This window comes from Podarcis erhardii (assembly GCF_964252035.2).
Source record: "Podarcis erhardii genome assembly, chromosome: 3".
Classification (NCBI taxonomy): Eukaryota; Metazoa; Chordata; class Lepidosauria; order Squamata; family Lacertidae; genus Podarcis; species Podarcis erhardii.
In genome coordinates, this window is record NC_138507.1 from 6,126,315 (window position 1) to 6,143,548 (window position 17,234).

The 17,234-nt window shown below is 43.9% G+C and overlaps 2 protein-coding genes across 4 annotated transcripts in view; one reads left to right on the forward strand and one right to left on the reverse strand.

Moving 5' to 3' along the window:
• SLC1A4 (solute carrier family 1 member 4) overlaps positions 1-17,234 on the forward strand; it is a gene marked incomplete at its 5' end in the record, with an annotated part of 278,141 nt that overhangs the window by 228,848 nt on the left and 32,059 nt on the right. The gene's annotated exons all lie outside the window — the stretch shown is intronic.
• The window catches only part of SPRED2 (sprouty related EVH1 domain containing 2), an 88,270-nt gene that overhangs the window by 41,480 nt on the left and 29,556 nt on the right, over positions 1-17,234 (reverse strand). Inside the window, exons 1-2 of one of the 3 annotated variants that reach the window (XM_081855645.1) lie at positions 4,495-4,596; positions 566-718 (exon numbers count right to left, since the gene is read on the reverse strand). The exons of 1 other annotated variant lie outside the window; for it this stretch is intronic. Coding sequence is in view for 1 of the 2 variants with exons in the window: in XM_081855644.1 (XP_081711770.1) it covers positions 4,495-4,511 (17 nt within the window). In the remaining variant the exon portion in view is untranslated. Of the gene's footprint in view, positions 1-565; positions 719-4,494; positions 4,613-17,234 lie in introns of those variants that run through there. One more of the 3 variants, XM_081855644.1, reaches the window with a different exon arrangement.

The window sequence follows — 17,234 nt, forward strand, 5'->3', positions numbered from 1 at the left end:
TTTTAGTGGTGACCAGTAAATTTTAATACCCACTTAATTTGCATGGAAACTAAATGACCAGCAGCAACAAACCCCCCCCCCCCGCCCGCCAAGAAACCCCAAAACTCAAACACCAAACTATTCTGGTGGCTGGCAAGATGCTACCTGCTCAGCTGCTATCCAAGTGGTCTACTCTTGGTGATGAATACAGCCTACATTTGAGACTCTGTAAACACAAGCCAACATTGGGAAATTGAAATGGTTTACTTTTAAACAATGTGGGTAAGTCTCCTAACACCATAGAAGAATATCTGCTCCTACTTACAGCAGGCTATAAGGGCTGCAGGTCCTTGTATGATAAATACCAATAAATCCTTTTGGAAAGTATACATTAGTCTGCATTGCTTGCACAGAGAGAAAGCAATGCATCACTTTTACCAGAATCACATAAGCAGAATTCCTAGGCTAAAGCATTTTCTTACAATATCAACAAAGGACAAGAACGCTGGCTCAAAAGACAAGTATCAAAAGATCACATTCCTAGGTTTTTTTTATAAACAAAAATGCTTTTCGTTCAAAGATTTACCTCTTCTAGAATATATAAAGCTTAGATGCCTGGAGAAAGACAGGTCTTCTAAACACTTCTGGTATTGCCTTGGTCATGTTTCTGGAAGTGGAAGTGGAAGATGTGGACCAGCAAAAACTCTTCTCTCTATTTATTGGAGGGTTGGTCTGAGATCTGGAATCAATGACATCACAGCTTTTGAAGTTAACCAATGAAATTTATTTTATCCCAGATGGGCCAATGGTAGGGAGTTCATTTCTAGGATACCACCCATGGGATAAAACAAACCTATTAATAGAAGCATGAGATTGTTGACATGTGGACCAGCGAATGGGAGGCGTTCCCTTGTTTTTAGGATAAGGCAGTTTTCCTCCCAGAAAAAAAGTATTGTGCAATCTGCCGTGCTTTTCCTTGCATGAAACAGTGGAAAATGGGGTGCCAATTAGCTTTTTTGCTTGGGATAGGCAAAAGGATTTCTATCCCAGGAGAAAGCATATATCCAGGAATCATCGGGAGATGCTATCACTTTGATTGCATTTCTGCTGCCCTATCGGTTGATCTTGGGCAAGAGTTATCAGGGGACATGGTGTCCTGTTCTTTTAGATGTGGAGCTACTGGAGTGCTTCTATGCATTCCTGGCAGACACAAAAGGTAATTGCTGCTCAGCGCAATGAAACCTTCTTGTGATGTCCCTCTGGGTCCCATTTCACAGCTTCATTTTCAGCCACCGGGAAGTTGCAGGAGTTTTGTTTTCCAGACATAACTCAAGGAGATACTATCTCAACAAGCCCTTAAAAAGCCTGGACCCCCAAAGACATTTCAAGGTCATATCTTCCCTTACATCTGGTTGAAATTGCAACAGCATTCTTCTAGGATACTTTCTCTGCAAAAGTTTAGGCTGCAAGTGGCCAGAAGTGCAGAATAGAGTGGGCTCAGCAAAAAGCCTATGCTCCCTTGCAGAGTTGCCAAAGCAGGGTGCCTTTTTGGGGGGGTGGCTTTTGTTGGTGACGGTTGATGTTTCAGTCTTAGGAAGATCTGTTTTCAGATGCCAAGTTATAACCAGCTGGTGAGTGAGACAAGTTACAAACAAAAACCAAGATTAGCAGAACACTCAAAATGTGGAGAAGCCTCACACAAGTGGATGGGAAAGTCCAAGGTCACTGTGTTTATGTGATGGAGAATCTTGATAGGAAGAAAAAAAGGCATTGTGCAACCTGTCATACTTTCTTCACATCACATCCTTGTCAATTTGCCTTGTTTACTATTCATATTTCACATTCTCTTTGAAAGTGTGTTTCTTTGGGGTTCACTGTTTGATCGGGGACAGACTATTGTGGTATTTTGGCTAGATTCTTTGGATTAGATCTGTGCATGATGGTCTGATCCTGACAGCTTGAGATGGTGGGTGGGGAAGGGAGAACTTAATGATTACTGATCACAGTATTGAAAATCACAAGAGAATTGCAGGCTGAAAAGTGACATGAATTCCTTAGGTGAAAAGGTAAATCTCTGGACCAAGTTTTCGAGAGAAACATCACATTATTTAACATTCCAACTAAAGGCATTTGGGACTGAGCTACATTTTCTGATTTACACCAAACATTTATTTCTCTTTTCTTTTCCTCCTTTGTTCCTCCCCCTGCCCAACTTTCTGTCCTATGGGTCATAAACTCTGTTCTTCAAAATAAAATAAAATGAACGCAGGATGGAGGTGAGTGGGGACAAGAAAGATTGAAAGCAACACTGAAAACAATATAATCCAACTCAGGATATTTCATTCACCTCGCCTTTTGTTATCCCACAAATACACAAGCGGCAGCCGCCAGACTGACTCCAAGGATAGACCCACATGGTAATCCAAGTGGGAGGTTACACAGGGCAGGGGAGGCAATTTTCTGTCTTCCAAGATCCAGGAACCACTCACTCACAAGTTTCCTTCCCTGATGTCCAAAGAATGAGCATGTAATAAACTGTGAAAATACAGACATATACACATATCCTCTCCTGCCTTTCCTCCTCCTCCTCCTCCTCTTCTTCTTCTTCATCTTCTTTGCCAATTGGTGAACACTTTGTTTTATTCCAGCAGACTTTTGCTTCATGCAGCAAGTAATTTTTTTTAATGTTTGTTTTTAAGTGATGGCTCCTGTTTCTTTTAGATTTCAAATACTGTAAGATGCGCAGAGTGTAGGGTACAATTGCTAGATGTCATATTGAGAGGGTGAACACACAGAAGGGGGAATTTTAACGAATTGATAATTCTTCTACAATTTCATCCACGGCTGAAAACGGTACTCAGACAATTATTTGTTACTTTAAAAAAATATAAAAAATAAAGACATACAGATGATGTATGTCATTTTTTAAAATCAAGATAACCTTGTCGTTAGACAACTACTATTCTTCCTGTTTCTTCTAAAACTCCCCAGACAAGTCTCCCAGCAGATAGCATGGTCACATGTGCTATGGCTACAGTTCATTAATACAAATATTGCTTGCCGAACCGTGTGTCAAAGCATTTGTCCTTCCAGGCTGTGATGCGTTATGATTAACATTTTTGATTATTGTGTCTTCTTTGCTGCTGTTATGTTTGCACTTTGTTGTTGTTATCAAATTAATACAAAAGGGAAACCATTTATTCAATAACATTTCTCTATCAAAATTCACTTCTGTCTTTTGGCAAAATATTCCACAGATACGGAAATGATAGGAAGATGGGCTCTGTTGGAAGATGAGCTTTTGCTGGTAAAGCCAGTTTTGGAGGGGCTTTGAAGGGGACCTAGGGACAACTGGGACATGGTGGCGCTGTGCTCTAAACCACAGAGCCTAGGGCTCGCCGATCAGAAGGTCGGCGGTTCGAATCCCTGAGACGGGGTGAGCTCCCATTGCTCGATCCCAGCTCCTGCCAACCTAGCAGTTCGAAAGCACATCAAAGTGCAAGTAGATAAATAGGTACCGCTCCAGCGGGAAGGTAAACGGTGTTTCCGTGTGCTGCTCTGGTTTCGTCAGAAGCGGCTTAGTCATGCTGGCCACATGACCCAGATAAACTGTCTGCAGACAAATCGGCTCCCTCGGCCAGTAAAGCAAGATGAGCACTGCAACCCCAGAGTCGTCTGCGACTGTATTTTACTGTCAGGGGTCCTTTACCTTTACCCTTAGGGACCATTAGCTTAAGCTGTGATGCTAAGCACATCTATCAGCAAAACGGGCCCGACCCCTAGGCTTTGTTATGCTTTACAGGCATAGCTATAAATAGAACAGTTGGATTACTGGATCTGCAAGCCGCACCACCAGGCCACTGGCAAAATGTAAGTGTCCCCACAGACTTCCATAAATGTACCTCTACCTGTGACTGAATTTGTCTTTTTTTCATCCCTGGTTTGTTTTGTTTTTTTAATGCTGCATAAAGCAAATACAGACAAAAATCAATAGCAATACAGCATTCTGTGAAGCATAAAAGAAATTGTCCATTTTGAATTTGGTGAGAGGGAAATCCTCCCCAGGGCAAGAGCCCTCTGTTATTACTTCATACACCATTGGTTAAAGTCTAATTTATCACAACTCAAATCAGGTATGATAGATACACTCATCCTTCAAGGAATGTTAGTCACCTGCCAACTCATATAGATAAGAGCCGCAGTCCCCAGTGATCTGCTTTGCCATTCAAAATCCAGTTCCCTTTTTGCCCTGTCAGTCAGTTCATGAACAGGTAGCCTTCATCCCTCCCCCCCAAACTCCACATTTCAGTCCAAAAGGGTCATGTAAGCACAAGTTACTCTCCTCAGTGAAACATCTTAAATGTAAGCCATGAAAATGTGCCTTCTTTCCACAACACACCACTGCAGAATTTACAGACTTGTTTTTTAAAAGGGAGACTAGAAACCACAGAAAGAGGAAAAATCCAGCTACCTGAGCCCAGGCACACACAGCATCTAAAAGAGGAAGACACGTACCTGCCGACAGATGCCATTTCCTCTACATTTTATAACCCCGCGTGCAGTTTTTACCATTATTGCCACAATAAACCATACGATAAAATGGATTGCCTTGCTGACTCGAGTACCAGCTGGTTAGTAGAAAAGTGGCTCTCCCCCCACCCCCTTGCATGATTCAGTCTCCTTGACAAATATACTGCATTGTACTAGATGAGTCATCAGAGGACTATTCTGCATTTTATAGGCCAGTTGCGTAGTTCCTCATGTTTCAGCATTCCCATAGTGAATTAAACCAAAAACTGACCAAACACTTCCACTTTACTCTTCCACCTTCTCCGTTGGTGTTGTTTTAAAAACCAACAGCAGCATCCTGCTATTACCATTTATACCCTGCTATTACCATTTATATCCTGCCCTCAGCACTGAGCAACCATTCTTGCAATGCCCTGAATGTCTCAGCACTGCTTCCAGTGTTAGGAGGTTAAAAGATGCAGCACAAATATTTTACTCAAGGACTGCTAAGGGTGCTAGGAGCTGGTGCTACTCCGATTTGGTGCAATGTACACCTGGTGGAGTGGACCACACCTGCACAAAACAGTGACCAGCCGAGGTAAACACATGCCACAGAGCCATGCGAGGCATTGTGGCTTATGGACGGAATCGGTTAAAAATAGCTTCCCCTTCTAAAAGAGCATCTGTCCTTAAAATGCACTGAAATATTTATCACAATGTCATTGTAATAAATACTTAATTCCATTATATATTTTTATTTTCTTCCTCCCATTCGTGATTTGGTGTTGGTCATTATGGAACTACATATTGGTCCCATCTGGCTGATCACTTGGGGCTTACAGGGGTCAGCAAACTTTTTCAGCAGGGGGCCGGTCCACCTTCCCTCAGACCTTGGGGGGGGGGGCGGCAGACTATATTCTAAAAATAAAAATAAAAATGCCCCACGAATAACCCAGAGATACATTTTAAATGAAATCACACATTCTACTCATGTAAAAACACCAGGCAGGCCCCACAAATAACCCAGAGATGCATTTTAAATAAAAGAACACATTCTAATGTAAAAAAACATGCTGATTCCTGGACCGTCCGTGGGCCGGATTTAGAAGGCGATTGGGCTGGATCCGGCCCCCAGGCCTTAGTTTGCCTACCCATGCCATAAGACATGTCCTTCATAGGGAAGCATCAATTGCCAAGCCCCACAAACATTGGGGCAGGGGCAGAGGGGTGATTTGTATTGGAGAACTGGCATGGGGAGAAGGGAGCGTTTAACCCCTTCTGCACTCACCAATTGTTTTAAAACCCCTTTGCTCCCAGAGGTTGAACATATTTCTGGTTTTGGAGCTCAACTGATTTAAACATGGCGGGGAGGGGGGGGAGAGGTAGAGGGGGGAAGTTGTGGGAATATTAGTTCTACCGCACAAGTGCTCTCCTGCATTTGCACACTTGCATTTCCAAGTGCAAGGGCTACCAAGGCTGGGGCCAGCAAACCACAACTGAAGCTCCCCTATAAGCAAGTCAAAACTGGATGTTAGCACAAACTTCCTACAAAAGAGAAGGGTGCGGAGGAACAGGACAAGCCTCTGCCTAAGAGAAGGGGAGGCTACATAACAATCAGAGAGCAGGAGTAGGTGGACCCCCCACCCCAATTCCACATGTTGGGACCAGCCACTGGAATCGCCTGGAGGGACAGTTAAGAGGTATGTAGAGAAGAGTGTGGAACTAGAATTCTCTAGATTTTGACAGCCGAGAGAAGCCTGAAACAAGGCAGATAGTTCTGCAGGCTTATGTAAATATAGCTATGCATCACAACCACCCAGTTTTGATCAATCCTGTATTAACTGTGCAGCCTTCAGATGACAGAGCTCAGTAGCAGAAGTGGTTTGCGAAGAGGACGGCAGGCGTTGATGAAAGGGATAAGTGCGTCAGATCAAAAGGAGCACAGAGTGCTCTTTTTAAAATTAAAAAGCAGCATTTATCTAAATATTCAGAGTATGTTAAAGGCTTTAGTCACAACTAAGTTATCAAATAATATAGAAGAAGGCTGGAAGAGATCCAGCCTTGCTGTTTCCAATAGGCGAAAGATTCTATTGAAGAAACATGCACAAAAATGCTACTATTTTTAAATATAGCTGGCTTTGAAGCTCTAATTGCTTTTAATTCCCTTGGATTTTTCAAGGAGAGAAAAGGGGGAAATTATGAAGTACCTTTGAAACAGTTTCAAGAGCACAGTGTGACACACGCACACACAAACAGCAAGGTATTTTAAAGATTTCATTTTCATTCAAGATAGCAGAAATGGAAAGGTATCTGATGTTTATTTAAAAGCGTACTTCCTTCCCTGAGAGAGATTAAAAACACCATAACAGACCTGTTTATCATCCTGAGGCAAGCAGGGGGTGTACTTGAAAACAAACCAAAGACAAGCTTTTCACACTCTGGTTGCTTCCAGACAGATCTGTTTACTGAACATTCATCCTGATTTGTCTGCATATCGGCTGTTTCTTGGGCATTTGTTCCAATTTTCTTTGAAGGGAGGTTACACAATGTTACACCAAGGAATTCTCACCCCACACTTCCCAGTGCATTTTCCTGTCACTTTCCTAACTGCAAGAAGTCAAGTTGTTTGAAGGTCTGGGGCAGGGAGCAGGGAGAAACAGGTTTGTTGTGCAAAAGCACCAAATCCACTTTAATTTTACAACCTGAATTTGCCAGTATGTTATTGAACCCCCTCCCCCCAAAAAACCCCAGTGACAATATGAAAGCTGCCTCTGTTTCAAAAGAGGCAAAAAGAAAAGGAAAATCTTCCACATATCCATGATGGGCAGAAGAATCCAATGGGCAGAAGAATCCAATGCCCCACCAGAATGGAATACGTAGAGTCTTCAGGCATATATTATATGATTTAACTGACATAAAGCAGTGGTGTCCAAACTTTTTTCAAAGAGGGCCGGATTTGATGAAGTGAAGAGCCAACCAAAGTTGTTGGTTTTTTTTATAATAATTTTTTATTCATTTTCCAAACATTTTTATACAATCAACTCATATTAACTCTCACATTCATCAATTTTTGACTTCCCTCAGTTTCTCTGCAAATCTTTCGTTAAAATGTCTATTGTTAACACATTTGTGAACTTATTATTGCCTTTAACCATTCCTCTTTCTTTCTCCTACTTTCTTTTTTACAATATTTCTTAATTTTTCACAGAGACTCTTCAAAACCAACAAGCGCTGTCTGTGCATCACATATGCTTTTCAGATAATCTGTAAATTTCCCCCTGTCCTCGATAAACTTTTGGTCTTTCTGATATCGAATCTTCCCAGTCAATTTATCCAGTTCCGCATATTCAGTCAGTTTCATTCTCCATTCTTCCACAGATGGAATTTCTTCCTGCTTCCATCTTTGCGCCAGAAGTATTCTTGCAGCTGTTACAGCATATTGGAAAAGTTTACAATCTTTTCTATTAATTTCATTACCTACCAATCCTAGTAAGAAGGCTTCTGGTTTTCTAACAAATGTATATCTCAACATCTTTTTCAATTCCTTATATATCATTTCCCAGAAGCCTTTCACCTTTTTACATTCCCACCACATGATAGAAAGTTCCTTCTTTTTCTTGACATTTCCAACACTTATTACATGTTTTATACATTTTAGCTAATTTAACTGAGCCAACCAAAGTTGTTGGCCTTTTTTTAGGGTTGGAGTTGTTGAGCTTCTTTTAGGATTGAAGTTGGTGAGGGTTCAGACCGGCGGGCCTGAAACAGACTCTGGACATGCCTGGTGCAAGGGATGTGAACCAACAACAGCTTAAGCCTTCATTGTTGGCAAAACTTCCCATGATTTCACAACAGAAACCTCAACCCATCCATGTTGTCCTGCATGTAATATCGACACAGCCATGTTTGGATCATATCTTGACTTAAGGAGAGATCAGCACAAACTGTTTTTCCCCCCTTCACAATGCACAGGAAGTATTTAAGTAACCATATCTTCCCATGTGAACGGGAAAACTATGGCTACCAGCTTTGGGATCTTAAACTAACTTTAAACGGATCAAGAGGGGGAGAGAGAAAGGCGTGATAGAATCATAAAATTGAAGAGTTGGGAGGTACCCGAGAATCATCTAGGCTTCCTCAACCTCGGGCCTCCAGATATTTTGAAACTACAATTCTCTTCATCCCTGACCACTCGTCCTGCTAGCTAGGGATCATGGGAGTTGTAGGCCAAAAACACCTGGAGGGACGAGGTTGAGGAAGCCTGACCTAGTCCAATCGCCTGCAATGCAGTAATCTCAACACACAGCCCCTTATCCAACTTGAAACCATTGCCAACCCTGCTTAAGCTTTGCAAATGTGCTAGCAGTTCTAGGAGGAGACAGGTATGTGTGTTGATTCTTTTTCTTGTACCTTTCTTGAGTCTTCTTCCTCCCTTAAATTTGGGTGGTGGTTGCTATATTAGTACCTCTCATACATCTCTACATATCTGTCTCCTTATCTGCTCCTCTTGGCTGTGTTGCTTGAATGAGGAAGCGAGTCTCTTGTCTTTCTGACATCATGTATGGAGGCAGAGTTTCTATGTGCATTTATAGGTGTCCTGCGACTATGCTGCATCCGTTGTAAAAGGAGAAGTAGTGAAGGGGAGCTTGCATTTGCTTTTGAACTCTCTAACATGAATTCATAGATTTCCCTTGAAGCTTGTCTCTCTAATCTGCAAAATAGGCAGCTTTCTAGAATTTCTCCTGTACATACACAGGCAATTTTGACCTGTAACTTGGATCGTTTTGGGTGGGTGGTTGAGAACCATTTGCTCTGCATGCATACGGTTTATTCATACTTTCTGGTCATAGCAAACCTATCTGTTACAATCTTTGGATGTCCAATAATGTTAGAATTGTTTGGGGCACTCCTGGACCCACTTGAAACCTGTTTGGCTGCTTCTCATGTGTAAACTTTAGTCTTCATTCTCCCCATTTTTTGCTATCTAAGCTGGCTGCAAAATTATGTAACAGGCACACAACAGGCAACGCTTCAGGTTATATACTTCGCTAACCCAGAAATATTACCTCAGGTTAAGAACTTTTCTTCAGGATGAGAACAGAAATTGTGCTCCGGGAGCGCGGCAGCAGTGGGAGGCCCCTTTAGCTAAAGTGGTGCTTCAGGTTAAGAACAGTTTCAGGTTAAGAACGGACCTCCAGAACGAATTAAGTACTTAACCCGAGGTACCACTGTATAAGGAAATCAGCCCTGAGTGCTCACTGGAAGGACAGATCGTGAAACTGAGGCTCCAATACTTTGGCCACCTCATGAGAAGAGAAGACTCCCTGGAAAAGACCCTGATGTTGGGAAAGATGGAGGGCACAAGGAAAAGGGGACGACAGAGGACGAGATGGTTGGACAGTGTTCTCGAAGCTACCAGCATGAGTTTGACCAAAGTGCAGGAGGCAGTGGAAGACAGGAGTGCCTGGCGTGCTCTGGTCTAGGGGGTCACGAAGAGTCGGACACGACTAAACGACTAAACAAAAACAACCACTGTATATCCAATTCCCTCTCTTCCTAGTTTTTCTAAGTAAAGAAATTTATCTCTTGAAACAAATCAGGTATATATATAGGCAGAAACTTTAGCATTTCCTGGGCACCATGAATCAATTTGGATGAATGTCCCCTTTGAATGTAAAAAGCTAAGTACCCGGATTTAAGCCAGCTCTAAGAGTAGGTTCACTTTTAATAGCCTTTTTGAAAATGCATATCATAGGTAAGGTTTCAGGAAAGTGGAACAGTCAGGTATATGAAAGAGAAACCTAAAAATAATAGTCTAATAATACTTCAGATGATAAATGCCATAGATTAGGGAACAATACTTAGAGGTCATCTTTTTACCTAGAAACTGAAGTAGAAAGTCTCAGTCACTGTGGTTATGTGGGAAGCTGATCTGTCAGAGAAAACCTAGTGACCCCATTACAAAACCTACCGTATTTTTCGCTCTATAAGACGCACCAGACCATAAGACACACCTAGTTTTTGGAGGAGGAAAACAAGAAAAAAAAATCTGAATCTCAGAAGCCAGAACAGCAAGAGGGATCGCTGTGCAGCGAAAGCAGGGAATCCCTCTTGCTGTTCTGGCTTCTGGGATAGCTGCGCAGCCTGCATTCGCTCCATAGGACGCACACACATTTCCCCTTACTTTTTAGAAGGGAAAAAGCGAGTCTTATAGAGCAAAAAATACGGTACTTATAAAAATATAAGGCGGCTTTTTGTGAAGCCAGATTCCATAAAGTGCTATCTCCAGTACCAGTTTTGAGCACCAGTCCTATCAGCTAATCAATGTAGGTAATATATGTGTGTGTGTGTGTGTGTGTGTGTGTGTGTGTGTGTGTGTGTGTTAACACTGGCAAATTCGCAATACCCTGTCAGCACCCTCTGCTCCCTTCAGTAGGTTCACAGGTGGAAGTACATCTCTCAGGAGCTGAATTTAAGGTGTGCTTTCTACAACACCCAATTTTTACCAGGTTAAAAAGAAAGAAACATAATTTTATCCACTGTTTTACCATGGTTGGTGAAAAACAATTTTGATTCTGTACTCCTAGAATTGTTCTGAGGAGGGTTTTCCAAAAACTTAACATCTTAAAGTTACAGATAGGTAGCCGTGTTGGTCTGCCATAGTCAAAACAAAACAAATTCCTTCCAGTAGCACCTTAAAGACCAACTAAGTCAGTTCTTGGTATGAGCTTTCGTGTGCATGCAGAAGTGTGCATGCACACGAAAGCTCATACCAAGAACTGACTTAGTTGGTCTTTAAGGTGCTACTGGAAGGAATTTGTTTTGTTTTAACATCTTAAAGTTAGGAGTGAACTTTATGTTGGCCTAACCCAAAAGATACTCCACTTTCCCTCATCTAATAACCAAGGCAGAGATCACACATTTATAAAAAATAAAGGAGGAAACATTAAACCTCAGCCTTTACGGTAAAACAGATCAGCAATAACGTGATAGGTTTTAACAATTAAAGCAGTTTCCACCAATAAAAATGCAAGATCTAGCCAATGGCAGCTAAAAAAATCCTCACACAAGCAGCAAGGTAATGAAAAGAATAAATTGTGAAGTCCATGTGTGCAAATGAATGCTTCAATGTACAGCGCTAATGTACAGAATAATAAATGACACAATTTAAACTAGAAGCTACATGTTCAGAATCCCAAGGCTTCAAAATAAGATTTGCAACATCCAGTGCTGCTCCCATAAACCCATCCCAAATCCAAATTTAAGAAACTGGAATTGGGGATTAAAGAGACCGAAGCATGAATAAAACCGGTGATTGATTGAATTTGGATCCTATGATATATAGTCGTACTTCTGTTTACGTAATGCGCGCAGCAAACCCTGAAGTATTTTACCAGGTTTCATCGCGCACGCATGTGCAGAAGCGGTCTTCAGGTTGCGGAAACCTCAGAATCCAACCGGACCTGTGGAACGGATCCCGTCCACAACCGGAGGTACCACTGTACAATGATGCCCTAATCTTAAGACCACATATTTGGAAATTCCATTGAAATAAATATTGTGATAGTAACTAGGATCCCAAGAGCTGAGTATTGAGGGATTTCTTTAAATGGTATGTTAGGGGAGTTGTACCTCTGGTGTGGAGTACGCTGCATTCCTTCTTGGGTAGTCTGTGCACCTTTGGCCCCCACCCTGCACTCAGATCTCACCTGTGCTCCTCAAAGTTGTCAGCATGCAACAGCGGCCACACCCCAGGAACTGCTTTGACTGGCCGACTAAACCAGGTGAGGGTAGCCAGTGGGTCTCAAACTGTTGGCGAGTTAGGGACTTCCTGTATATGTGAAGACAGCGTCTGACAGACTGAGAGGACATTTCCTATTCTTTGCTCTAGGAACTGCCTTCTAGAATCCCGAGAGAGGGGAAACAGACGACATGTAATTAGCAAAGTTTTGGGTTAGTCGAACAAACATGGATGGCGGCTAATGGATTGAGGCTGAATCCTGACAAGACAGAAGTACTGTTTTTGGGGGACAGGGGGTGGGCTGGTGTGGAGGACTCCCTGGTCCTGAATAGGGTAACTGTGCCCCTGAAGGACCAGGTGAGCAGCCTGGGAGTCATTTTGGACTCACAGCTGTCCATGGAAGCGCAGGTCAATTCTGTATCCAGGGCAGCTGTCTACCAACTCCACCTGGTACGCAGGCTGAGAACCTACCTGCCCACGGACTGTCTCGCCAGAGTGGTGCATGCTCTAGTTATCTCCCGCTTGGACTACTGCAATGCACTCTACGTGGGGCTACCTTTGAAGGTGACTCGGAAACTACAACTAATCCAGAATGCGGCAGCCAGACAGGTGACTGGGAGCGGCTGCCGAGACCACATAACACCGGTCTTGAAAGACCTACATTGGCTCCCAGTACGTTTCTGAGCACAATTCAAAGTGCTGCTGTTGACCTTTAAAGCCCTAAACGGCCTCGGCCCAGTATACCTGCAGGAGCTTCTCCACCCCCATCGTTCTGCCCGGACGCTGAGGTCCAGCGCCGAGGGCCTTCTGGCGGTTCCCTCATTGTGAGAAGCAAAGCTACAGGGAACCAGGCAGAGGGCCTTCTCAGTAGTGGCGCCTGCCCTGTGGAACGCCCTCCCATCAGATGTCAAAGCGATAAATAACTACCTGACATTCAGAAGACATCTTAAGGCAGCCCTGTTCAGGGAAGTTTTTAACCTGTGATATTTTAGTGTATTTTTTGTTTCTATGGAAGCTGCCCAGAGTGGCTGGGGAAACCCAGCCAGATGGGCGGGGTACAAATAATAAATTATTATTATTATTATTTCTTCCCCCAAAACATGCACTGTCCCAGGAAGAACCTAGGCCAATAGCATTTGTGTGTTCACAAAGAGCTTCACATGCGCTTTGTGTACATGTGTGAATTTGTAGGTCAGAACTTCATTGGTGGAGCCACCTCAAGGTCATGTGGCCCCCAACCCCTGGTCCCAATCGACACACCTGAGATGTGGACATCTGCAGGGGGAAAGCCTAGGCCCATGGCTTCCCATGTGAACTAGAAGCACAGCAGCTCAGGGTTTTAGCTCATGTGACATTGGGGCAGGCCCAAAGGGCTGCATGACCCTGGGGTGGGGCCAAAAGCCCCTTACTATGTGTGATTCCCCTCAGCAATCCAGTAATGTTGCTTGGTATCATCATAGCCATACAGCAGATAGGGAGGTGGTGCGAGAAGGTAAAGATAAAAGACCCCTGACAGTTAAGTCCAGTCGCGAACAACTCTGGGGTTGCGGCACTCATCTCGCTTTACAGGCCGAGGGAGCCGGCGTTTGTCCACTTCCGCAGACAGTTTTTCCAGGTCATGTGGCCAGCATGACTAAGCCGCTTCTGGCGAAACCAGAGCAGCGCATGGAAACGCCGTTTACCTTCCTGCCGGAGCGGTACCTATTTATCTACTTGCACTAGTGTGCTTTCGAACTGCTAGGTTGGCAGGAGCAGGGACCGAGCAACGGGAGCTCCCCCCGTCGCGGGGATTCGAACCGCCGACCTTCCGATCGGCAAGCCCAAGGCTCAGTGGTTCAACCCACAGTGCCACCCGCGTGCGAGACGGTACGGCTAAAAAGGGAGCAGCTTGCCTATGACCATGCAGAGAGTTCATGTGGGAGGCAAGAGCTGAACGAGGGCATTGCTAGCAAACTGCACAAACAAACCTAATGCCCAGCTTCTGCCTCTGTTGTCCCTGCCTGTTCCTACAGCTGCTGGCATGTGGATTCCAACCCCCTTGCCTTCCACTAATGATTAACACTTTTCAGGTAAATATACAAAAGCTCTCCTATACATTTTTTTCCTGCATCTACTGGCAGTGACACTGTATCAGGCACAAACATGCCCCTGGAATTAGTTTTGCCTGAACTATTTTACTTGAGCACATAGCCTGTCAGCTAACTCTTGGGGTACCATCTGACGTCTACTAAACACAATCCATCTGAAAAGCCATTTCCCCAGGGGAAAGCACTGGCGGGGCAGAAAGGGTCCATTGTGTCTTCTTCTGTGTGCCTTAGGAGAAAAGGGGGGGGGGAGGCTGTGAAAATGTGGGAGTTTTAGGAACCGTGATTCTGTTGTGAATTCTGCCACTCGTTTCATTCCTGTTTCATTGCCTAAGTTGTACTTTTGTATGATGCCCTTTCTAGCGCATTGGAAGTCACCATAAATAAATAACACCACCAATAAAAATAAATGAAAGATTAAGGTTCCTTTCCTTTGCAGCACTGTGCTTACTCTTAGGAGGAGAAGGTGGCAGATTTCAAGTTACTGCAGCATTGTTTCCCAACCTTGGGTCTCCAGCTGTTTTTGGACTACAACTCCCATCATCCTTTGCTAGCAAGACCAATGGTCAGGGATGATGGGAATTGTAGTCCAACAGCAGCTGGAGACCCAAGGTTGGGAAACACTGCTATAGACTAGGCATAGGCAAACTCTGTCCTCCAGATGTTTGGGACTACAGTTCCCATCATCCCTGACCACTGGCCCTGTTAGCTAGGGATGATGGGAATTGTAGTCCCAAACATCTGGAGGGACAGAGTTTGCCTATGCCTGCTATAGAACTATAGTTCATGCCTATAGTTCATGTCAAACTTTAGACAAGAGGACAATTTTTAAGAATAACCAGGTGAATAATCAAGGGTACCAGCAGGACTAAGAAGAGTTATCTATAAACCAAGACAACTTGCAGACTACTCTCACTTCCAAGATTAACATCCTTTGGCTTCTTTGTTCATGCCCTGAAGCACCATGCAAGGAATTTAGTAGTCACTCAGAAATTCATTACACGCCCCAGCACTGTTTAAATTTGACTATATACTGTACAGAGAGAGATGCTACAAAACATCATGTCTAGACATGCTGCTGGCAAGCTTTTCTGTAAAAGAAAAGCAAAGGATTCATTATTAAAGCTGTTCTCTTTGCACCTTTTCCAAAACGCTGGTTTTGTTTTGGCTGTTTTATACGATACAAGGCAAAGATCCCACAAATCTATCCAAAACATCCATTTTTATTTTTATTTTAAGACGAACAAACAAGTGATGGTGAAATTCAATGTTGTGCAAGCGCCCTTCTACTTATGATGGGGCTTCCCCTTCACAGATGCATTAGACAGGGTCCCCCACACCTCCAGAGTAGACTGAGGAGGGCATGGGAGCTGCAGTACAAAAGAGAAGGGGGAAAGGTTTAATTGCCCAAGCAGAAGCCTGTTCTACTCATGCACATCGTACACCTTCCTACCAGTGGCGTAGCGTGGGTTGTCAGCACCCGGGGCAAGGCAAGTAATTTGCGCCCCCTAACCCGTGGATTTGCGCCCCCTAACCCGTGGATTTGCCCTAACCCCAGATGTTGCGCCCGGTGCGGCCGGCCCCCCCTGCACCCCCCACGCTACGCCACTGCTTCCTACACATGCCCCCTTGTACAGTGGTCCCTGAATACTCTTGCCTACCTGAAGCACCTGCAGGAGGAAAGCACAGGGCTTGCCAGTCTCTCTCCCCCCCCCCCCAATATGCCATTATCTCCTCCAAGCATAAAAACAACTGCTTTTGGGACTTTTCTGCAAGTGACTAAGAGCATCTTCACTCACCAGGAAAACCATGCATTTTTCAACAAGATTATGAACTGCATGGGGCGGCAGCCAGTCAGCGTGCATTTGAAACATCAAACAATTTGGGGGAGGGGATTAAAAATGTGCACTGTCATTAACACTAAAAGAAAAGCCTTAAAAATCAGTTACTCAAGCATTTTAACTGCAGTTTTTGCTTAGTTGTGACTGTTTATTCCCCATAGATGATTGATGTTATGTTTGGAGTTGTCGAGTTTTGCATTATTGCTTTAACATTTTAATCACTTATGGCATGCCAAGCAAGACAGATAAAAGATAAGTACCGTTCAAAGTGATCAGGAAAATCCCCTCTATCCCAGCAAATTTTCTGCAAACTGCAGAGAACTCAGAAGGAGGCACCAGATATTCACTTCTACTGCTAAATTCTCATTTGCTTCCTGCCAGGCTCCAGGGAATACTAAGTTCAAGTGTGTTTTTGATCAAATCCCTCCTCCAAGTTCTCTGAGCATGGCAGATGACTCTTGGGAAGAGATCTATGACAACCAAAAATAACAGCTGGCTACTAGGCCAAAACAAAATCTGTGGTTCCCCTTTTGCCCTCTCACCAGTCTCTTATGCTCCAGGTTAAAGGTAAAGGGACCCCTGACCGTTAGGTCCAGACGCGGACGACTCTGGGGTTGCTTTACTGGCCAAGGGAGTCGGCGTTTGTCCGCAGACAGCTTCTGGGTCATGTGGCCAGCATGACTAAGCCGCTTCTGGCAAAACCAGAGCAGCACATGGAAACGCCGTTTACCTTCCCACCCGAGTGGTACCTATTTATCTACTTGCACTTTGATGTGCTTTCGGACTGCTGGGTGGGCAGGAGCAGGGACCGAACAACGGGAGCTCACCCCGTTGCGGGGATCTGAACCGCCGACCTTCTGATCAGCAAGTCCTAGGCTCAGTGGTTTAGACCACAGCGCCACTCGTGTCCCTTATGCTCCAGGTTACATTGCCACCATCATTTGAGGTCCAAATCTCAACTAACCTCCAAAGAAAGAAAGAGTCCATAAAGCTAACCAACAAATAATTCTTGTGGCATCTTAAAGACCAAAAAAATGTAGTTAAGAGACGTATTGTACAAAATTTTACTCACAGTTACAC